Here is a 22,130-nt window from a genome sequence, read left to right on the forward strand (position 1 = left end):
ATATACTTACAGGATGAGCAAACATCTGGAATGCCTCAAAACTCCCCAGAATAATATTAAACATATTAACACCAAGACGCATAGAACGGCGATTGTAACAGGCCACCTGGAATTAATAAAATTATTCATTATGCAGCGGGCCAAGTGGTTAGGCTTAATTGTGAAGGCCTAATACCTAATGATTTCCACTTGTCCAATATAAACTGGAATGGCTGGGAGTCGAAACTTGTTCAAATGTTCATTTATTTCCTTCATCTTTTCAACACCCAGGGAGACGTTTCCCTCCATGTCTTTGACTGATTGTTTCAGTATGTTATGAATCGTCACGTTTGCTAATGGTTTATTGAACTTGTCATCGAGAATTTCCAACTCTCGCTTAATGTTGTCTTTCAATGTGTTTTCAATCACCAGTGTCTAGAAACCAAATTACAGTTTGACATCTTTAATGATAAAGTTGCCATTTTTCTCAAGAACGAGGTCTTTTTAAAGTTTTTCTTTCAGCTGCTCCAACATTGTCTTCATGACAAAAACAGAGGTGTTTAGCCATTTTGTTTTTGGCATAAAGAATATCAGGGCTCATACAAATTTTGGAATATCCACTTTCCCCCACATATTTTCCAGGGTTTTCCCCCATATATTTTCCAGGGTTTTCCCCCATATATTTTCCAGGGTTTTCCCCCATATATTTTCCAGGGTTTTCCCCCATATATTTTCCAGGGTTTTCCCCCATATATTTTCCAGGGTTTTCCCCCATATATTTTCCAGGGTTTTCCCCCATATATTTTCCAGGGTTTTCCCCCATATATTTTCCAGGGTTTTCCCCCATATATTTTCCAGGGTTTCCCCCACATATATCCCAGGGTTTTCCCCCACATATTTTCCAGGGTTTCCTCCATATATTTTCCAGGGTTTTCCCCCATATATTTTCCAGGGTTTTCCCCCATATATTTTCCAGGGTTTTCCCCCCATATATTTTCCAGGGTTTTCCCCCATATATTTTCCAGGGTTTTCCCCAATATATTTCCCAGGGTTTTCCCCAATATATTTCCCAGGGTTTTCCCATATATTTCCTTGGCCTCTCCAAGTTTTCTCACATATATTTCCCCGAGTTTTCCAGGTTTTTTCCCCACATATTTCCCCCGAGTTTTCCAGGTTTTTTCCCCACATATTTCCCCCGAGTTTTCCAGGTTTTTTCCCCACATATTTCCCCCGAGTTTTCCAGGTTTTTTTCCCATATATTTCCCCCGAGTTTTCCAGGTTTTTTTCCCATATATTTCCCCGAGTTTTCCAGGTTTTTTTTCCCATATATTTCCAGGTTTTTATGGAGAAATAACAAAGGGATTAGTTTTTTTATAATTAATTCAGAGCAAACTTATTCAAAAATCACAAATTTCCCTGACTTTTCCAGGTTTGTATGAACCCTGTAATATGCTGATGTTCGCCACTAGATGGCAGATTCTATCAAGGGTCATATGACAGTCTTTTCGCTTGATCATACCTGATTTTTTAGAGTTGTTAGAATGTTTTGAATGTTTTCCGTAGAAACTCGGACACTTTCAATTCCATTGTGCGCTTGGTCATTGCCAAAGATGCCAACAGCAAGTGCACCTCTGTTAATTAATATCATTAAGCCTTGATTCATAGAAAATTTGACTTATCCAAGAGTTCAAACAATAAAGAATAAATATTCTCTTGTCCTCTATTTCTTAAAGATTTAATTTGAAACATCTTTAGACAAATTAAGACGGTAAAAAATGGATAGATGTATCAAGGGCAAAATGAATACATAATTTCCACTATCAGGGTTAAAGATAATTCCTTTCCTCTCTCAGCTAAAACTTCAGTGCAGTGTTGTCAGGCTCTGTGTGAGTCAAGTACTCTGTCAAAATGAACCACTAGCCTTTCTCTTAACTCACCAACAGCCTGGCAACACTGCAAAAACCCACTTTAATGTAACTTTAAACTACACATAAAGTATTATTAATGAGATTTCTCTGGATAAGTCACACGATTGCAGGGTTGCCACCTAACTGTCAGAACCAAATTCCCTGACTATTCCAGGTTTTCCCTGACCTTTTTCTGAGATTTTCCCTGACTTTTTTCTGAGATTTTCCCTGACATTTTTCTGAGATTTTCCCTGACATTTTTCTGAGATTTTCCCTGACATTTTTCTGAGATTTTCCCTGACATTTTTCTGAGATTTTCCCTGACATTTTTCTGAGATTTTCCCTGACATTTTTCTGAGATTTTCCCTGACATTTTTCTGAGATTTTCCCTGACATTTTTCTGAGATTTTCCCTGACATTTTTCTGAGATTTTCCCTGACATTTTTCTGAGATTTTCCCTGACATTTTTCTGAGATTTTCCCTGACATTTTTCTGAGATTTTCCCTGACATTTTTTTGAGATTTTCCCTGACATTTTTTTGAGTTTTTCCCTGACATTTTTCTGACATTTTCCCTGACATTTTCCCTGACCTTTTTCTGCAGGGTTCATACGAAATTTCCAAAGCCAATTTCCCTGATATTTCCAGGTTTTCCAGAGTACTTCTTATAAATTTCCAGGTGCATTTTTTACATTCGACGAGTGTTATAATTTCAAATAGGGCAATCAGACTATACCTAAAACCACATTTTATTTGGGCTCATGCCTTTGTGGTTGCCAGTAGCTTTGGTTACGAAATAAATATGATTTGTTTACCATTCTTTGTTAGGTAGGTAGGACCAAAATACAGAATTCCATACACCAGGGCTGATACTCACTTATACGCTCAATTTTTGTTGAATAAGTGACTAATTAATTTAGAAATAGTAAGCAAAAGTGACTAAATAGGGGCAAATTAAGTCGAATTAAGCTATAAAAAAGGGCCACTTGAAATGAAATGTTTTCAGAAATGACCGATTTAAAAGATATTTTGAAGGTCAGTGTCGTAATTTAACCCAATCTATGGTCTTAGATATTTCCAGTCAAAGGAAAGGTCACCTCATAAAAGGTCTACGGCGAAATTTAATTACAGAATTCAAAGCAACTAATGCCGTTTTAAATCAATAAAAAACATTCATTTGAACTGGATTAATTTTAAATAATAAGTTAAACATTTGCTGAGCGAGCGAAGCGAGCTCAGAAGAAATATATTTCTCTCCACTGAGACAACTAACATCGATTTTTTTTCGTGCACGAAATTAGATTATGGGTCACACTGAAGTGTAATTTGTTTCAATTTATTTAATTTCCCTGATTTTTTGGAAAAGAAATTAATTTTCCCTGATTTTTCGAAGAAATTTTCATTTTCCCTGATATTTCCCTGATTTTTTTCCTCTACACGAATTTCCCTGATATTTCCAGGTTTTCCCTGTTTTCCATGTTCGTATGAACCCTGTTCTGACATTTTCCCTGACCTTTTTCTGAGATTTTCCCTGACCTTTTTCTGAGATTTTCCCTGACCTTTTTCTGAGATTTTCCCTGACCTTTTTCTGAGATTTTCCCTGACCTTTTTCTGAGATTTTCCCTGACCTTTTTCTGAGATTTTCCCTGACCTTTTTCTGAGATTTTCCCTGACATTTTTCTGAGATTTTCCCTGACATTTTTCTGAGATTTTCCCTGACATTTTTCTGAGATTTTCCCTGACATTTTTCTGAAATTTTCCCTGACATTTTTCTGAAATTTTCCCTGACATTTTTCTGAGATTTTCCCTGACATTTTTCTGAGATTTTCCCTGACATTTTTCTGAGATTTTCCCTGACATTTTTCTGAGATTTTCCCTGACATTTTTCTGAGATTTTCCCTGACATTTTTCTGAGATTTTCCCTGACATTTTTCTGAGATTTTCCCTGACATTTTTTTGAGTTTTTCCCTGACATTTTTCTGACATTTTCCCTGACATTTTTCTGACATTTTCCCTGACCTTTTTCTGACATTTTCCCTGACCTTTTTCTGACATTTTCCCTGACCTTTTTCTGAGATTTTCCCTGACCTTTTTCTGAGATTTTCCCTGACCTTTTTCTGAGATTTTCCCTGACCTTTTTCTGAGATTTTCCCTGACCTTTTTCTGAGATTTTCCCTGACCTTTTTCTGAGATTTTCCCTGACCTTTTTCTGAGATTTTCCCTGACCTTTTTCTGAGATTTTCCCTGACCTTTTTTTGAGATTTTCCCTGACATTTTTTTGAGTTTTTCCCTGACATTTTTCTGACATTTTCCCTGACATTTTCCCTGACCTTTTTCTGCAGGGTTCATACGAAATTTCCAAAGCCAATTTCCCTGATATTTCCAGGTTTTCCAGAGTACTTCTTATAAATTTCCAGGTGCATTTTTTACATTCGACGAGTGTTATAATTTCAAATAGGGCAATCAGACTATACCTAAAACCACATTTTATTTGGGCTCATGCCTTTGTGGTTGCCAGTAGCTTTGGTTACGAAATAAATATGATTTGTTTACCATTCTTTGTTAGGTAGGTAGGACCAAAATACAGAATTCCATACACCAGGGCTGATACTCACTTATACGCTCAATTTTTGTTGAATAAGTGACTAATTAATTTAGAAATAGTAAGCAAAAGTGACTAAATAGGGGCAAATTAAGTCGAATTAAGCTATAAAAAAGGGCCACTTGAAATGAAATGTTTTCAGAAATGACCGATTTAAAAGATATTTTGAAGGTCAGTGTCGTAATTTAACCCAATCTATGGTCTTAGATATTTCCAGTCAAAGGAAAGGTCACCTCATAAAAGGTCTACGGCGAAATTTAATTACAGAATTCAAAGCAACTAATGCCGTTTTAAATCAATAAAAAACATTCATTTGAACTGGATTAATTTTAAATAATAAGTTAAACATTTGCTGAGCGAGCGAAGCGAGCTCAGAAGAAATATATTTCTCTCCACTGAGACAACTAACATCGATTTTTTTTCGTGCACGAAATTAGATTATGGGTCACACTGAAGTGTAATTTGTTTCAATTTATTTAATTTCCCTGATTTTTTGGAAAAGAAATTAATTTTCCCTGATTTTTCGAAGAAATTTTCATTTTCCCTGATATTTCCCTGATTTTTTTCCTCTACACGAATTTCCCTGATATTTCCAGGTTTTCCCTGTTTTCCATGTTCGTATGAACCCTGTTCTGACATTTTCCCTGACCTTTTTCTGAGATTTTCCCTGACCTTTTTCTGAGATTTTCCCTGACCTTTTTCTGAGATTTTCCCTGACCTTTTTCTGAGATTTTCCCTGACCTTTTTCTGAGATTTTCCCTGACCTTTTTCTGAGATTTTCCCTGACCTTTTTCTGAGATTTTCCCTGACCTTTTTCTGAGATTTTCCCTGACATTTTTCTGAGATTTTCCCTGACATTTTTCTGAGATTTTCCCTGACATTTTTCTGAGATTTTCCCTGACATTTTTCTGAAATTTTCCCTGACATTTTTCTGAGATTTTCCCTGACATTTTTCTGAGATTTTCCCTGACATTTTTCTGAGATTTTCCCTGACATTTTTCTGAGATTTTCCCTGACATTTTTCTGAGATTTTCCCTGACATTTTTCTGAGATTTTCCCTGACATTTTTCTGAGATTTTCCCTGACATTTTTCTGAGATTTTCCCTGACATTTTTTTGAGTTTTTCCCTGACATTTTTCTGACATTTTCCCTGACATTTTTCTGACATTTTCCCTGACCTTTTTCTGACATTTTCCCTGACCTTTTTCTGACATTTTCCCTGACCTTTTTCTGAGATTTTCCCTGACCTTTTTCTGAGATTTTCCCTGACCTTTTTCTGAGATTTTCCCTGACCTTTTTCTGAGATTTTCCCTGACCTTTTTCTGAGATTTTCCCTGACCTTTTTCTGAGATTTTCCCTGACCTTTTTCTGAGATTTTCCCTGACCTTTTTCTGAGATTTTCCCTGACCTTTTTCTGAGATTTTCCCTGACCTTTTTCTGAGATTTTCCCTGACCTTTTTCTGAGATTTTCCCCGACCTTTTTCTGGCCGAAAGCGTGAAAGTTTAGAGCACGTTTTAAGTGCTTATAATTAAATAAACTCGATCTACATTAAGTTTTCCAATGTATTTGTTGCACCAAAATGAATAAGAAACATTTTAACTATAAATAACAGTCTAAGAGATGTTTTTTTAGAGAACATTTACTTTACACAAACAATTCTAGACATTTATAAGGTTTGCTCTAGAGTTTTCTGTGTTAAGAGAGGATGAGGAGAAACTTTCATTACTCTTTCAATAAAGACAAATCCCCAGAAATTTTACCCACTAAAATCAAATTCCCTGACTTTCCTAAAATTTTTTAAATTCCCTGACTTTTCCGGCCCATTTTTTAAATTCCCTGACTTTTCCAAGTTTTCCCTGACCCGTGGCAACCCTGGATTGGGATTCTTAAGAGTTTTAAAAAAGAAATCATACCCGCATAAAACTGCAAAAATGCACAAGGCCCATTTCAGCGGAGTTAGCTTTTTCTTCTTCTTAAAACCAGTGTCGCAACAACGACACAGAAAGAATATGAGAAAGGCTAATAATGTGAGAATTAGCCAAAAACCAGGTACAGCGATAATAATACCAAGTGCCTAATTAGAAACGTGAGTATCGTTAGTTCGGCAACAATAAATAAACCCAATTAAATTAATCTCTTACTTCAAGATATGCATTGCTTGATGGATCAAATGTAGAATTAACACTGCTAAATGTAATGTCGATATGGGGTACTGCGTGTAACCATTCAACTATAGGGGATACTTTATAGCCTTCGGGAGAGTAAAGTGGGTCCGTAGGAGACGACATCGTAATATCACTGCGCTCCCTGTTGTTCGACAATTATTAATTAATAAATTTAAAAAAACCACTTAAAACTGGCTACAAATTTAATCATTTTAGATTTAATAAAAGGGGTTGAATTTCAGGACTAGTTTTTCCTCCTGACACTGTGACAATAGAAACTTAACTTGTTTTTAAAAACTGGTTTTGAATAACATGACGGTTATGCCCCAGTAACTACTAAGCAAAGGATTAGGAAGGAAATGCATACATTATTCGCTGCCTCATCAACACCTTATTTATCAACAGATTACTTCCTTTTGTAAGTTAAGTTAAGAGGCAACGCCTAAACTTTAAAAACCCCAAGGTCACGTATTTTACCGTCACGCAAAATCAAAAGGACGCGATGGAAAAACCATTAAGAAACATTAAAACTAAAAGTCCGAGGCCCCACACATCAATCAATATTAGGGCAACGGCCTCTCTCTTGCGGCCTTGCCTCACTTTGCACTTTGCAGCCGTACTTCTAAGCCTTGGCTTCCAATAATACTCATTAAAAATTCACACTTTACTTACAAATTAAATGAACGGAAACAACTTCCAAAGAAACTAGGCTGACATTAACTCAGACTCATTTTAACAAGTATTTGTTTTGTTAATAACAAACTCTGATAATCAGACACGCATTTTCCTATTTGTGTACCGTCCGACAAACTTCAAAACCCTGCGCCCTTTCAGAAATGGGAGCAAAAAGTCTTCGATCCAAGGATTATTCATAAGGCACGCGCAAGGCTAGCACCACAACAGGGGGAGAGGATTTGGGGAACATAAATGTACTTACCAAAAATTCACGGGAACGCCTTATTTCAGAAAATACTGCCCTTCAATGTAATTCCTTCATAGTTTTCTTGAGAAAAAGTCATTGCCATACACAAAACAAAAAATGACGATTGCTTTTTATTTCAGCACTAATTTCGCGCTAATCACATGAAAATATCTCTGACGCATTCTTAGCGACTACACACAGACTCGTGAATCACTAAAGAAAATTCATAGTAGGAGTAGAAAGTTAGAAACTGCAAGGCTAGCATTGGTGTGGTAGGGCCTTCATCCAGAATTTCCTTTTTTCCCTTGGTCAGAACTCAGATCAGGGTCAGAGTTAAATTAGTTCTAGCACATATATCTCTACTTCCTCCCCAATGAGATAGAATATATATATAAACCTAGAGTCACAACGTGGGATCTCGAGATCGACGATTCGCGATACACTTTTTGTCGAGCATGAATCTTTATCAAATACGGGTGGCGCCGCCTATTAGTCACTTGAAGAACTTTTTTATTACCGTCTGCTGTCAAAATAGTTTTTTAAACGTGTTAAATAAAATAAGCAAGTTAAATAATAAAAACTCTAGTCCATTTTAATCTAATAAATAGATGAAATAAAAATCATAACGATGTTTCTGATTGAAAATAAGCGAGTAAAAGTTGTAATTAGTTCCGCTAGAGGCTCACAGGTGGCGCTGTCATGTTTTGATAAACTTGCTTGATAAAAAAAATGTGTATCGCGGTAAGCCGATTTGAATTGGAACTCTATCTATCTCATTGTTCCTCCCCTCCATGGTTAAATGAATTCTTCGGACATGTTGACTGTGTCCACGATGTCAAACTTGTCTTTATTGTAATCCTGAATAACCTTTTATTCCTTTGATATATTTTCCATAAACTCACTTGCATGGCTGCTCAGATATGATTGGTTGAGACTGGGCACGTGAATTCTTTAATGGGCGGAGTCGAACTATCAGAGATGAAAACTGTACTGAACTGATGGAGGAAAGAGATGAGATGGAGATTGGACACTCCATCATGGAGTCATAATTTCAGAAACTGTAAAATCGCCACAGTAGTCTGTCTGTACCCAGTACCACATAATCATATACGGCAGCGAAGTCCTCCCAGTAGGGACCAGTCATCAGTCAAGCCGGCATCCTTCACCCTCACCCACAAGGCCCACGATCCTACCTAACCGCGAGGTACTAGGGGAAGATTGGGAGTCTATCATTGTCGCAGACCGCTCATCAACATTACACCCCATTTCACCAATCACCAGTTCACCACTCTCCTTCAAGACTGGAAAAGCAAGGCAATTTTTAATTAACGAACTTTTGGACCAGAGCACGAGTGCTATTTCCCACTCCCAGACTGGTCATCATCCTTATTGGTCAAATGTTCAGTGGCCACCTTAAGTTTTTTTTTAAAAAAAATTATGGGACAATGTCCAGTGTCCTGTCTCCTGTGCTTATTTCTGGCCGTGAATTTTGTAAGGGCTGTCTGCTATGGTCTGCTTAAACTTCTGCAAAAAGTCTACCACGTTTTTTAGCCAAAATGGACGCCGTTGTTTAATCTTAGGCTTAAACAATTTTTTAGGAAATTAGTATTTATTAATGATTAGATCTTAACTAGAGCTATATAATTAATTCAAGTATGTTGATTTTATGTCTTTCAAATTTATAACTTTTTTTGGTGTTTATTTCACGGGTTTAATTAAGGAGAACATCTTAAGCCTTGGCCCATACTTTAATAAACCTATAAAATTCAAGTGGGATTTTTAAATACCTTTTCAGATTTTTGTAATTGAAAATGTTAAGCCCAATTCTAAACGGCCATGATGACGAAATAGAAACTGATACATCATGTGATAAAATCTCAAAACGTGCGGAGAAGAAAGAACGCAAGCGACAAAAACTTTCGGAAGATGAAAAAAACTTGGAAAAAATTGTTTTTGGCGATGAAACGGAAGTACTGGAAAATTTGGAGAAAGATTTAAAAGAAGTTGAAGAAAAAGTTTATAAACCCAAGAGGAAGCCAGTTTGGGAAGACGCGGATGATCAAAATATTAAGTGAATAATAATTAACACTTGTAGTTGAGAAGTTTCTCTATTAACGTTAATATTATTTCGCTGCAGAACTGACGCTATTTTGGTTAAAAAAAAGGCTAAACATCAGGATAATTATGCAAAACATTTGGAAGAACGGTGCGTTTTAAACTCAAAATAGGGAGCTAACAGTTCTGACCCTGAAACGTCACACCCTTCTATCTCTTACTGGAGTTTCATCCCCCTAACGGTTGGAAACAGTATCTATGCGCAAAAATGCCAACCAGAGAGGGGCTGCGTGACGTCAGATTATCTCTTCCCCCTAGCCAGTTGTTAGCTCCCTATTGGAAAAATTTGCATCGAATTTCTCTTTTTTTTTTTTTTTAGATTTGTTAATACCTATGGTGATGCCAAATGGGCACAATTGGACCAAAATGAAAAAGAATACGATAGTGACGATGATATGCTCAGAACCTCTCGAAACTTACTGGGTCAATACATCCCTCTACCATCAGGAAACATTATTCTAAACAAATGTACCAACTTGAGCAGTGACGATTTTACCCCAAAACCAATAAGGGGCGTAGAATTTCACCCCACATCTCAAGTTGCGTTAGTAGCAACGAGTACTGGCAAAACTACCCTTTTTCAGGTTTAAAATATTTCAACTCGTTATCATGGATAAAGAATGCGCGTGAGGAAATTGGTTTTCACGCTATAGGATAGGCAACTCCCTATCTCGGACGACATCGGTTGTCAGCACGCGCAAAGCTTGGCCTCTATGTAACCTAGCTTTGTACGTGCTGTCAAGAGACAAAAAACTTCAGGATCTTCAGGATTTAAAATATCCGCGAGTTTTTTAGCTCGAGTGCACGGACCTCTAGGCCTTAGTTTCAAATACGTGTAGTAGGCTGTAGGCAATTTCACGCGTATTTGAAACTAAGGTCTAGAGGTCCGTGCACTCGAGCTTAAAAAACTCGCAAATAAATATTTTAAATCCTGAAGATTTTTGTCTCTTGACAGCACGTACAAAGCTACGTTACATAGAGAAATATATTTGCGCGTGCTGACAACCGATGTTGTAACAGAGTATATACAGAATAAGCTGTCATCTGAGATAGGGAGTTGCCTATCCTGTAGAGTGAAAACCAATTTCCTCACGCGCATTCTTTATCCATGTCGTCATTATGTATTTAGAAACAATTGCCCTAAATATAAATATTAATCTAGGTTGATGGAAAAACCAATAGCAAGATTCAATCGATACAATTTGAGCAATATCCCATTAGTTGCGCACATTTCACCACAGATGGCGAACAAATTATAGTGGGATCTCGGAAATACCCCCATTTCTTCTACTATCATATGATTGAAGGAAAAATTGTTAAAGTTCCATGGGATAAAGGTTAATTAATCAAGTTTTGGTAATTGGTTCAGTTTATAATAATGTTTATAATTAGGTTTGGAACACGTCACCACCCGAAGAATTTTTGTGTCACCTGATGGAAGATTTCTGGTTATTTGTGGAAAATTTGGCTCAATTCATTTACTATCTGCCAAAGTATTGATTAATGATTAATTGTACTTAAATTCTGGCTAAATATGATTTATAATTTAAATTGATAGACTAAAGAATGGATTGGACAACTTAAAATGAATGACAATGTGGTTGCTATTACCTTCAGTTCAAATGGGAAGTTTATGTATAGCCATGGAAGTAAGTAGCAATCCAAAATTAGAATTTTGCAATTAGTTATGTTCTCAAACTGATCTAAAATGTAGCTTAGTTTGTTAATTAGTCGGGAAAATCTGTAGAAATGAATTTTTACTGATTTTCTAAAAAAAGTCAATAGATGGAGCTTTTAAATCCGATAAAGGAAAAGTTCTGGTGACATAACATAATACCTTCAAAGGATGGACTTTTTCTAAATGTAAAAGGGAAAAATATTTAAAAAAAAATGATACTTTTATCACAAAATAGACCCAACCAACAATTCTTTCGAATTTTTATAACGGCTCAGATCTCGTTCGCGGGTTTTGAGGCGAGAAAGGGGTAACCTGATTGGCTTGATTTTGCCATGCGCAGAACCTGTTTTACCCCAAGAGTCAGAATCTAATCCAATCAGAAAAATAAGAGATTTATTTTCGTCGCTCAATGACAGATGGTACTACAGTAAATTTCGTTAGTCACGTGATCCTATCCCTTAGATGGAGACGAGACCAAGCCAACTTGTTTATTTGTTGGTTGGGTCTATTCTAAAACAATTAGCATTTCATTAGTTTTAAGTGGCGTCTGCTAAATCGAACCACTTAACCTTGCGGGATTGGTTGAATTCTCACAGGTTGAGAAAGGTAAGGGATAAGTGGTTCGATTTAGCAGTCACCACTAAACCAATGACGGGGCAGTAGTCCTCGATTTTTACCTGAACTTTTGCTTTAAAATATTTTTACTTGTGGTTTTTACCAGTTTTATAATCTAAAAGAGCCAGTTTTTTTCCAACCCCGGTTAACACACGAAATTGGCCTTATATTATTACAGCATTCTGATTTTATGCATTTACAGCTTGTAGTCAAGTCTACATTTGGGATTTGGATAGACGCATTTGTGTTGGTCAGTTCTATGACGAAGGCTGCATTACAGGAACAAGCCTCGCGGTGTCACCAAACGACCAATATTTAGCCACGGGGTAAGTCCTTTTTGACATTCATTTGGAAAGTTTTATTGGGATTTGGTAGGATATTCAAATATAGATGGGTCGGGGAGATAATTAGTTCACAAAAAAACCTCAGGGAGATAATTAGTTGACAAAAAAAAAACTCAGGGAAGTTTGTGAGGTTTGCTTCCACTATAAAAAACCACTTCCGTTATTAACATAGGCTTAATTACACGCAACTTTGGAGGCTTTTAACTCCAGTTCTATTAGAGATACGGGGATGTCATTTGAGTATGTTATAGTCCTATTTGACCCCTTTAAACGATAATAAATACTTGGTGTTATTGCAAACAGGGGCCGAGTAATTATGCAAAATATTCGTTAACATTGCCTCCATAGGATTAAAATCACATGCGAATTTGGAGGCTCATAACTCTGGTTCTACTATAGATACGGGGATGGTGTTTGAGTCCTATTTGTCCCCTATCAACGATAGTAAATACTTGGGATTGCAGCAAACAGGGGCCGAGTAATTAAGCAAAATGTTTGTTATATATAAGAAAAAACCAGTAGTTGTATGAACGGTTTGGTAGAATTTTGAAATATAGATGGCGCGCCACCAAAATTCTTTCCCATCTATTTCATTGCTGCATCCGCGTGTAAAGAAACACAATCTAAAAGGCGCTCGTAGAAAATGACCAATTTAGTACTTACCTTTCCCAAAAATTCCATAGATCTGACACTGGAGTTGTTAATATCTACGAGATAAACAGCCTTGAAGGGAAAAGTAACCCTAAACCTGTTAAAACATTCATGAATCTAACAACAGAGGTTTCTTCGTTAAAATTCAATCATTCATCCGAACTATTAATCATGGCATCTGATCAGAAAGACGAAGCGGTGAAATTGGTACTACATAATTTTTCTTTGTTAACACAAGTCATTTACAAACGCCACTACAACTAAAGCTATATTTATAGGCGCATTTTCCAAGCATGACAGTTTTTTCCAATTTTCCCGTTCAACATCAAAAACTTGACAGCGTAACCTCTCTTGACATTTCACTAAATAGCGGTTACTTAGCTCTTGCTAATCAAAAAGGCAGGGTTTATCTTTACAGGTAAGATTTTTAAATTATTTAATTTCTACTGTAAATTCTAAAATTAACAATTTCTTTGTAAAATCTTTCAGAGTTAAAAAATATGGAAATTATTGATTTATAAAAAAAAAATACCTTTTTTTCTCTTGATAAAATGTCTCGCTTACTTATTAAAGCCTCATTTTTAAAAATTTCTCGAGCAATGTCCATTTGGCATTTCTTCTTTCCCTTTCTTTGCGTTCATTTTGAGCCATTTCTAATTCGTACCATGATTGAGTTGGGAAACGCCGTTCGTAAATCTCAGGGTATTGCAGTTTAAACTGTTGAAATTTTTACGAGTACTTTCATTTTTTGTTTTAAATATAGAGGTGCGTGGATACTAGATTTTTGGTTATCGAACCGGTTACCGAATACCAAATATTTTCCTCATCAATTGTAATGGCTGGGAGAGGGCGCTTATGCTAACTGTTTGGCTCGTTACACAATTACCGAATCGAGTAGTTAGGCCTTGGCAAACTTTTTACTACCCTAGTATTCGCGAATAGTCGACCCCCGTGTTCATGAACAGTGTTGTTCTTGGTAGTACAATTGTACTTTTTTTAGTACATTTTAAAGTCTTCAGTACGAAAAGTACGATTTGACGTTTGAAAGTACATTTTCAAATTCCATTTTTTAACATTAGCGTCTATGGGACGAAAATTACGCCGCAAGATGGCGCTAAAAGCCTTTCGTGGAGGGTGAAGGAAATTTTAATACCCCCAAAGGGGGGGGGAAGTACGTTTTCAAAAAGCCTCCTATTGGGGTAGTACGTTTTGCTATTGGGGAAAGTACGTTCCCAAAAAGCTAAGGAACAACACTGTTCGTGAATATTCAATCCTAACATAGTATCAAGTAAGTAGAATAATATTTAGAAGCTCCTGTATATATATCAAAATACTTCTCCGAGCGTTTCTTAAAATTTTCCTAGGCACTTGCTCGTAGTTTTTGATGGGAGACGAATAAAATTAGGAGGATATTTTTTTAAATAAGGTGGGTCTCATTGTCAGTAGAGAGGATAGAGCTGCAGTGCCAAGGCCCTAAATTTATGGTTGTCGAGTTTTAACCGACCGAATAGACCAATACGAATATTACCTACAGAGAAACAAACTTCCAGGGGCACGCCTACATACTGGATAATTTACCTGTCGCCATAAGACAACACTAGAGGCAGCCCAAGCTCACTGCATCTGAGAGGCTAGCCAACTCGGTCATGCCTCTAGCGGTGCCTCCTGACATGATTGAAATTATCCACTATAGAGGCGTGCCCCTGGAATTAAGTGTTTCCCTGCATGTAATATTCGTATTGGTCTATAGTTATTCATATTGAATAGAGAAAATGGGCTTATCAAATTATTTAGTTCGGGATTCGATCAAATTATTTGATTGAAACGGTTAACCACACACCTATACTTTTCAGTCTTTTATAGAAGAGAAGATTTCAAGTTACCATTTTGAGCTTCTTGTGTTTTTCTTTTGTTGATAATCTCGGATTATTGATAATACTTTCCAAGAGCTCGGATATTGCTTGCGTGGAAGTCTGGGCTTTTTGCTCCTCGTAAACTTTGGTACTGACTCTTTGACAATATGTTATGCTAGGTTCGGATTGCCAACGGATGTACTAGAATTGAAACATTATTGTCAGACTTTAAAATGAAGCCACATTCTTTCAAAGAACATTTGCATTGAGTTTTAGCTGCTGATTTTCAAAGTTACAAAAGTTACGCCTAAATGATCCGAAATGAATTTGACCGTTTTTACTCTGCATTTTTCAAATTTTACTACAAATCCAACTGGTGGTCTCATTGGTCCACGTTTCAGCAAGAAGTGATATCTAGTTTATTAGGGAGAAGGTGTAAGATGCCCAAGTATTTATTCGCGCGCCATAGTCCCAGTCCCCCTTTCAAAATACAAGGGGGGACGTAAAAGGAGGGCGGGATATTTCGCCTCTCTCCAGTCGGAAAATACAAGTAATTTTCGTTTGTCATTCGCCTCGCGCTGACCTGAGTTTTCAAGAACCAATGAGATGCTGGTTGTAATTTAGAGGCGGGGATTAACTCCGGACCTACTATACGTTTGGACTGGAGATAAAGCTGGAAATGTGGCGCATTTATACCTTCTTCCTAATAAACTAGATATCACTTCTTGGTTTCAGCCTACCACAAATAGGAACGCGAAAAGCTAATTCTTCTCTTCCGCGTCTATGTGCGTGCCCCTCTGGTATAAAGTAATTTAAAAAAGAACCACTACATTTTCTTAACTTTTAGGGCCAAATATCCAACTTCGAAAATCAGTTCCAAATCAACCCAAATGTTTTGTACAGTATTATTTAATTTAAGTTTGAACCCTATTTTAGGTTTCTCTATTGAATAAAACCCATTTCTGTCAACTCCCTTTAACCTAATCAAAATGACTTCCTCTAAACGGCCAATGAGAATGGAGAGTGAATGAATTTTTTTAACCAATTTATAGTGGCATAAGTCTATTATGTAAGGTCCCCATAAGTCAGAAACAAAGTCAATTTAAGTCATTAGCAAATGCCCCTAATGAAGGAAGCAGGTAAGGAAATTTCATCGCCCCCTGTCGGACTCTGGCGGTACCACAAAGCGGAGCTGACGTAATCGAATTTGGGGACCTTACATAATAGACTTATGATAGTGGTAAAATAACATCAAACTCATTAAGATAACTTACCACAACCTTTCCATTAATTTTATAGCAGTCAACTTTTGTAGAATAAACAGAAAGGTTTTGGCACATTTTCTTAATATTTCAATGTTATTTTATTAATAAAAAAAAGCATAAGTTCATAAGTTTGTCACTGGTTACTGAAAGCTTGTCATGAAGTGACATAGGTGTGATGTCATAGATTCTCGGTTAAGCGACGCCTGGTGAGGCGCTGTCAAAGGCTTAGGAAGATGAACTGCAAAACTAACCGAGTGTAATCAATTCTCGCTTGTCGTTCTCGAACTAGCTCGAGTTGTAAGTCTCTAGCATTACGAAGTATAGGAAGTCTCATACTCATGGAACATATCTTATAAACTTAAACTTATGATATAAATTTGTTAAAAATTTTTGTCTGAACATTTCATTCTCCTTCTAAAGGGCTCACGGAGTCTAGTTTGATTTCTCGCCACCAGGGCGTTGTTATTAACCAAACAACCACAGAACAACTCTGAAAATTTGAATCTAACCTTAGCAGCCGCATGTTGTTTCAAAATATCCTCAACTTCCGAAATCAGTTCTTTAGGTGGACTAAACACCTCTTGACAATGATCCAAAAGAAAGTCAGCTATTTTGCACGAGAAGACCACCTCATCATCTTGTCCCGAAATTACTTTTGGTCGAATAATACTACTAGCAAATGTTTTAACCAACTGAAAAACCACCAATGTAGTCAATCAAAACACCCATACCAAAAGAGAAAATATCATTATAGAAGCGACAAAGGATATTGGAAATGAGACAAAAGTAATTCCCAGTGTCACTTCTGCTTTCCTGACCATTACCATAAATTGCACGCAACCCGGAGGAAACAGCAACAACTGCTTATTATCAATTATTTTTTTCAATAATCTTAAAAGCAGGTGCAATTGCTTACGTTGGCCCATTGGTAACAATAGCAAAGCTAACTGCAAAAACTTTATGAAACGCTCTTGGCAACTAGAATTTAAGTCTCCTGTAATTAAAAATGATCTTAACACTAATATTTCTGGTTTAAAGGGATATTTAAACGGACCAACAATAATTTTAACTTGGGGGCTTAGTGGAGTTCATACGCGGTTCTCTGAGAGTGTCACTAAGCTTCACGTCACAACACGTGTAAACTTAAGCAAAGCGCGGGTCCAATGGATCCCCTACAAGGTGACTTTCCTCCTGAACTCTAGTTTGGGCTTGGCGAAGGCTAGTGGACGGCATTTAATTTATAAGTGCACATATGAATCCCGCCCGCTACCCTTCGATAAGTTCAGGAGGAAAGTCACCCTGTAGGGGATCCACTGGACCCGCGCTTTGCTTTAACAATGATATCCACGCTTCTGATACGTAACACGTAATAATTAAAAAGTTTTAAATTTCTATCTGACCAGCCTGAAAGAATTTGTGAGACTAAACCGCTTTTTGTTCAAAGTTTAATAACACCCACGACTAGTCGCACTCACATACAATCGCGCCTTGACTGTTGACGTAAGTGGTGAACATCAACACTCTAAGTGATAGTTATAACAACATGGATGAAGGATGCGCCATGCGCGTGGGGAAATTTGTTTTCACTCTATAGGATATACAACTCCCTATCTCCGACGGCAGATTATTCAATGTATACTCTGTTCCAGCTTCGGTTATCAGCACGCGCAAAGCTAGGTGTCTATGTAATGTACGTTTGTGCGTGCTGACAAGACACGAAAGAAAAACAAATTTTCAGGATTTAAAATCTCGAGATTTAAAGGAATTTAATTTTTTTCGTCTCTTGTCATTGCGCACCGCACAAAGCTACGTTAAATAGAGACCTAGCTTTGGGCCATCTGACAACCGAAGCTGGAACAGAGTATCTATCGAATAAGCTTCCATCGGAGATAGGAAGTTGCCTATTCTATAGCGCGAAAACAAATTTCCTCACGTACATTCTTTATCTATAACTGCTAAAAAGTTACATACTTTGCCGCCATTTGATATGGTGCCAGATTATTCTGTCAAAGTGGGTCAAAACTTAATGGACTAACTAAACAATATATTCTTAACAATAAAAATATTGTTGGTTCGTTTACTAATGCTTATAAACATTCAAACATTACTGTAAAACGATGGCAGGGTTTTTGGCACAAACATCCTTCGAACTAAACTATTATCATTTTGATTAAATAAATCATCCTGGCCGCCAGCTTTATCGACAACCACATCTGAAATCAAACTCTCTTCGCTAAGAAAATGAACTAAGTTTGGATTTGATCCTTCAGCCCATAAGTTTCCGAGAGATGCCTTGAATTTGGAATCAAGAGTGGCCCTTGAAGCTACGGAACCAGTTCTTCCTTTGTTCACGCATTCCATTGAAGCGCAACGTCTCCTTCGAGTAAACTTATTCTCACTGAGAAGGGACTCTTTTCTCGTTAAACCCGTTGCTGAATTAGGTCTACTTCTTGAATGGGGAGATGATAAACTACGTTCAAATGAAGGCATTAATCGGGTTACGGGTACTGGAGCGATGAACTCCGTTTCAAATTGCATTTCATTGGTGCCCGTGTTCTCTTCCCAGAATGAGTTACTAGGCCTAATTTTTGGTTTATTTTGGGTGCTAATTTCTTTATTTGGTTTAGTTTTAGCGATAAAAACTTAAAATTATAAAACAATTAAATTAGCTAACTGATTACATCTAATTTTGGCCTAATTTCATACTCACAATAAGCAGCGTAAAATAGCCGAAATAGGTCAAATGATATTAAAGGTACATCGGAGTTGCAAAAATGATCTTTAACTACACGAAAAACGTCATTTTCAAATCCTTCATATTTTGGCAAACAACTGGCACTTCCACTCGCATTTGGCCCTTAAAATAATACCAATTACTTAATTCAAAGTCTACGCTACTGTGAATTAATTAAATGGTTCTGGCAATTGAGTGAAATCTCATGGATTTCTGCTATTTAGCATGTTGTGTCACATTCCCTTGCCAGTACCTTGAAATATGAATGAAATCGATCTTACATCGTGCCAGGCATTTCATTGCACATAAAATCCATTCTGGCAAATTTTCTGCAAATATGTTTTTAAAAGGAATAAATTTAATTTTGGAATAAAAAAAAGTGAGACATAAAGAAACAATTTGTATAAATGAGGTGACAGGGTTCGTACGAAATTTTTACATTGAAAATCCCTGACTTTTCCAGGTTATCCCTGACCAAATCTTGTATATATCCCTGACCATTTTAAGGTGTTTACCATAGACAACTTCATCACACCTGGCTCATATTTAGCATTGCATGAAGAATGGTTTGATATGCCAAACAAAACCCCTGACATATCCCTGACTTTTTAATAAAATGTTTTAAATCCCTGACTTATCCCCCTATTTTCCATATCCCTGACTTATCCAGGTTATCAAGGATATCCAGGGTCCGTACGAACCCTGGATGAGGGGTCTAGGACTAACAACTTAACAAATACTTCACGCTCCCCTGGTTCTGCGCCTGTTAAAATATTTCAAACATTGGCAGACCTACCCACCATGGTTGAGAGCGCTACTCGGATTTCCGTAATGAAAAATAGAAATACCTAAGACCATTAAACACAGATGAACTGGTGCGTGGTTCTTATAGGGCAGCGCCTCTAGTACACGCCGCGACCAACCAACCGATCTACGAGTCAAAATGTTTCGGGACTCTCCCGCTAGGGGCGACGACAGGTGATGCCATTAAAAGAACGGGGGTTTTAGCTTATCATGCCAGTCCATCTGTGTTTAATGGTCTTAGGGAATACTAAGAAGCAACTTTTGACGCAGTCTGAAATCTCTGCGTTTTATATGACACCATTTGAGACGAATGAGACTATTGTGTTTGTAACAGGTCTAAAATAATTTCCTAATGCCCCAAAATCTAACCCCGAAAAAAAAACACTACATTTTAACATCTTAAGTTGCAGGGTCAGGGTCCTCTACAAACATTAGCGCACCTATTATGCTGGCTAATCTTTCACACCCAAATTTTACCTACCAGGACTCCAGGAGCCAATCAAATTTCCCCCACGTAGGCAGAACTAAAACTGGCCTTTGCTAAGCTTAGTGGGTCGGTCAACTCCGCCCCTTGACAATGGGAGCATCTAGCGGCATTTGTTTAAACTAAACCACAGCCGAGTCTTGCCTACCTGTCTTATCCATAACAGTTACAATGCCATTCTTATCAATCCTAGTAGCATTGTGACGTACAGTTTTTCCACAAATATCAGCCGGGTTAAGAAAATCCTGTAGTGTAGCTATCCCCACAGCTAACTCCAATTTATTCCAAGTTACATTCTTCCATACATCTGTAATTTCTTTGGCACTAAGAGTGATTGGCATCGATGGGAAGCGTAAAGCATTTCCTTCGATAATTGCCGAACTGGGTCTAGGACATTCATTGTGAACTTTGGGGTCAAAATTAAGCTGGAAAGTTAGGGTGGGTGGTTTTACGGCGGTGTTTCCTTTCAAAACTAGGGACTGGTCATTCGAATTCTGTTGGTTTTGCGTAACAGCTCTTAATGGGGTTCGTCCTTGTACTTTAAATGGGGATTGTGACGATGAGCTAACGACTCTGTAAAGCTTTTTCCCATCTTGAAATTCATTGCTTTTCTTTTTATTCGTTACATCCTCAATTATTCGACAAGTGGCGAATTTTTGAAGTAGCTGAACGGCTTGTTGACGACTGATATCGGGCCCAAATTCATCGTGATTTCGAAGATACCGTAGAATCCAATCTACACCTTCAGTTCCAGTGAAAGTATTTTCGTAAACTTTCATACGATAACGATGATTTTGAGTTGTTACTTTGCTTTTGAAAGTAACCACCAACTCATTCCACTGTAAAACGCATGTTAAATTTCAAATGTCCCTCCCAAAATATAATTGGTCATAGCCGAGGCTTAACTAACCATCAGGGTGGTGAGTCCGTCACATTAAGCTATAATTTAAATTTAACTTACCAATTTGGTGGCTCTATATGGTTTAACATTTTTAAATGAATCTACTGTATCCATGTTTCATATTTATAACGAAAATTATTATTATTCAACACCTATTCGCACCAAAACATAGTTCGAAGTTTACAACTGTCATTCGCATTTCAGCCTGAAAATTTCAAATACGGATTATACGGGATTCTTATAGAAATCCACCAATAGCCTTTCCCGAAACATAGCCCACTCGATTCGCGCTCACGGACACGGACACCAAAGAGAGTATAGGGAAGGAGTGGAAAGAGGGTCAAAACTTGTCACGCTTTTCTACCGCGCATCTTCAATGCGCAGTACCGAGGCATTTCCGTTTGAGACATTAAATGGTATGTAGGTGGCGCGACTGAGCCGGAAACTCCCTCGTACCGCTAGTATAATTTAGGCGTGACGTAACCATTTACGCTTGTGGAGCGGTGGAGTTTCCACTCCTCCCTTATATTCTCTTTGCGGACACGGACGCTGTCCTACAGCGTGGGAAATAAGGCGGTGGCATAGGGAAAATGACCAGTTTAAAAATTGCCTGGACCAGTTTAAAACTTGAATCGGAGGGGGGTCAGTGGTCCACAGGAGCACTAAGAAAATTCAAGGGTTTCCAGAGCCCAGACATTAGCTAATATATTTTAATTATCCACTGTTTCAATTTAGCAGACGACGCGCCCTGGTCAGTGGTCATGGACCAGTTTATTTATTCCAGGCCAGAGTGGTCGCTGGCCCAATGTCCAGTTTAAAAAAATTCCTTATTTCCCACTCTGCTGTCCTATCATTCCTATGGCGAATAGCAAAACCGTTGCCTACGTTAATCAAGGCCTGTGCGCGGCGCCGATTTTTATTTTTCGTTTGGCAATTTAAGTTGCCAAATTCTCTCACCTGAGGCGCTAATTTGAAATGTTCATTTTCTCTCGCTTGGAATTTTAAATACTCATTTTTGAGCGCGTTTCGGTCCAACTATCAATGAAATCTCGCGGTAAAATAGAGAGAAAAAATTACTGCAATTTCACATCTCTGTGTACTTACTGATGAAC

At 37.4% G+C, this 22,130-nt stretch overlaps 3 protein-coding genes across 6 annotated transcripts in view; 1 reads left to right on the forward strand and 2 right to left on the reverse strand.

The window, feature by feature from the left end:
• Nucleotides 1–7,788, reverse strand: part of LOC149618892 (protein tweety-like) — a 27,960-nt gene extending 20,172 nt beyond the window's left edge. For 3 of the 4 annotated variants that reach the window (XM_089854161.1, XM_089854160.1, XM_089854158.1), the window contains exons 1-6: nucleotides 7,325–7,507; nucleotides 6,629–6,794; nucleotides 6,401–6,561; nucleotides 1,499–1,610; nucleotides 176–414; nucleotides 11–106 (exon numbers count right to left, since the gene is read on the reverse strand). In XM_089854161.1, coding sequence (XP_089710287.1) covers nucleotides 11–106; nucleotides 176–414; nucleotides 1,499–1,610; nucleotides 6,401–6,561; nucleotides 6,629–6,775 — 755 coding nt within the window. In that variant the 5' untranslated portion in view covers nucleotides 6,776–6,794; nucleotides 7,325–7,507. Of the gene's footprint in view, nucleotides 1–10; nucleotides 107–175; nucleotides 415–1,498; nucleotides 1,611–6,400; nucleotides 6,562–6,628; nucleotides 6,795–7,324; nucleotides 7,508–7,589 lie in introns of those variants that run through there. The other variant, XM_089854159.1, reaches the window with a different exon arrangement.
• A 1,251-nt stretch (nucleotides 7,789–9,039) lies between these two features.
• On the forward strand, nucleotides 9,040–13,568 carry wcd (U3 small nucleolar RNA-associated protein 18 homolog wicked). Its single transcript, XM_089854162.1, has 11 exons — nucleotides 9,040–9,227; nucleotides 9,370–9,645; nucleotides 9,712–9,780; nucleotides 10,009–10,273; nucleotides 10,852–11,026; nucleotides 11,082–11,182; nucleotides 11,248–11,338; nucleotides 12,185–12,308; nucleotides 13,010–13,184; nucleotides 13,256–13,395; nucleotides 13,467–13,568. Exons 2-11 carry the CDS (start codon nucleotides 9,386–9,388, stop codon nucleotides 13,489–13,491), a joined length of 1,425 nt encoding a protein of 474 aa, XP_089710288.1. The 5' UTR covers nucleotides 9,040–9,227; nucleotides 9,370–9,385; the 3' UTR covers nucleotides 13,492–13,568.
• LOC149618895 (DEP domain-containing protein 1B-like) lies at nucleotides 13,397–21,252 on the reverse strand. The gene is made up of 9 exons (XM_089854154.1): nucleotides 21,079–21,252; nucleotides 20,266–20,956; nucleotides 19,111–19,158; nucleotides 18,806–18,952; nucleotides 18,204–18,737; nucleotides 16,920–17,089; nucleotides 16,605–16,787; nucleotides 14,861–15,031; nucleotides 13,397–13,694 (listed from the first exon to the last, which is right to left on the reverse strand). Exons 1-9 carry the CDS (start codon nucleotides 21,130–21,132, stop codon nucleotides 13,545–13,547), a joined length of 2,148 nt encoding a protein of 715 aa, XP_089710280.1. The 5' UTR covers nucleotides 21,133–21,252; the 3' UTR covers nucleotides 13,397–13,544.
• Between the last annotated feature and the right edge of the window lie 878 nt (nucleotides 21,253–22,130).

The sequence above is a fragment of the Phalangium opilio genome, unplaced genomic scaffold (assembly GCF_054372755.1).
Source record: "Phalangium opilio isolate 3A_F unplaced genomic scaffold, DU_Popi_V2 ptg000209l_1, whole genome shotgun sequence".
In the NCBI taxonomy this organism is placed as follows: domain Eukaryota; kingdom Metazoa; phylum Arthropoda; class Arachnida; order Opiliones; family Phalangiidae; genus Phalangium; species Phalangium opilio.

Excerpts from the sequence above, each read along its gene's own strand:
- wcd (XM_089854162.1), top strand. The coding sequence starts at position 9,386 with ATGTTAAGCCCAATTCTAAACGGCCATGATGACGAAATAGAAACTGAT. Across the intron at positions 11,183-11,247 it reads TTCATTTACTATCTGCCAAA|ACTAAAGAATGGATTGGACA; the intron begins GTATTGATTAAT and ends TTAAATTGATAG. Across the intron at positions 13,396-13,466 it reads GGCAGGGTTTATCTTTACAG|AGTTAAAAAATATGGAAATT; the intron begins GTAAGATTTTTA and ends AAAATCTTTCAG.
- LOC149618895 (XM_089854154.1), bottom strand. The coding sequence starts at position 21,132 with ATGGATACAGTAGATTCATTTAAAAATGTTAAACCATATAGAGCCACC. Across the intron at positions 18,953-19,110 it reads AATGAAATGCCTGGCACGAT|GGCCAAATGCGAGTGGAAGT; the intron begins GTAAGATCGATT and ends TATTATTTTAAG. Across the intron at positions 17,090-18,203 it reads AACCCTGCCATCGTTTTACA|GAGACTTAAATTCTAGTTGC; the intron begins GTAATGTTTGAA and ends TTTTAATTACAG.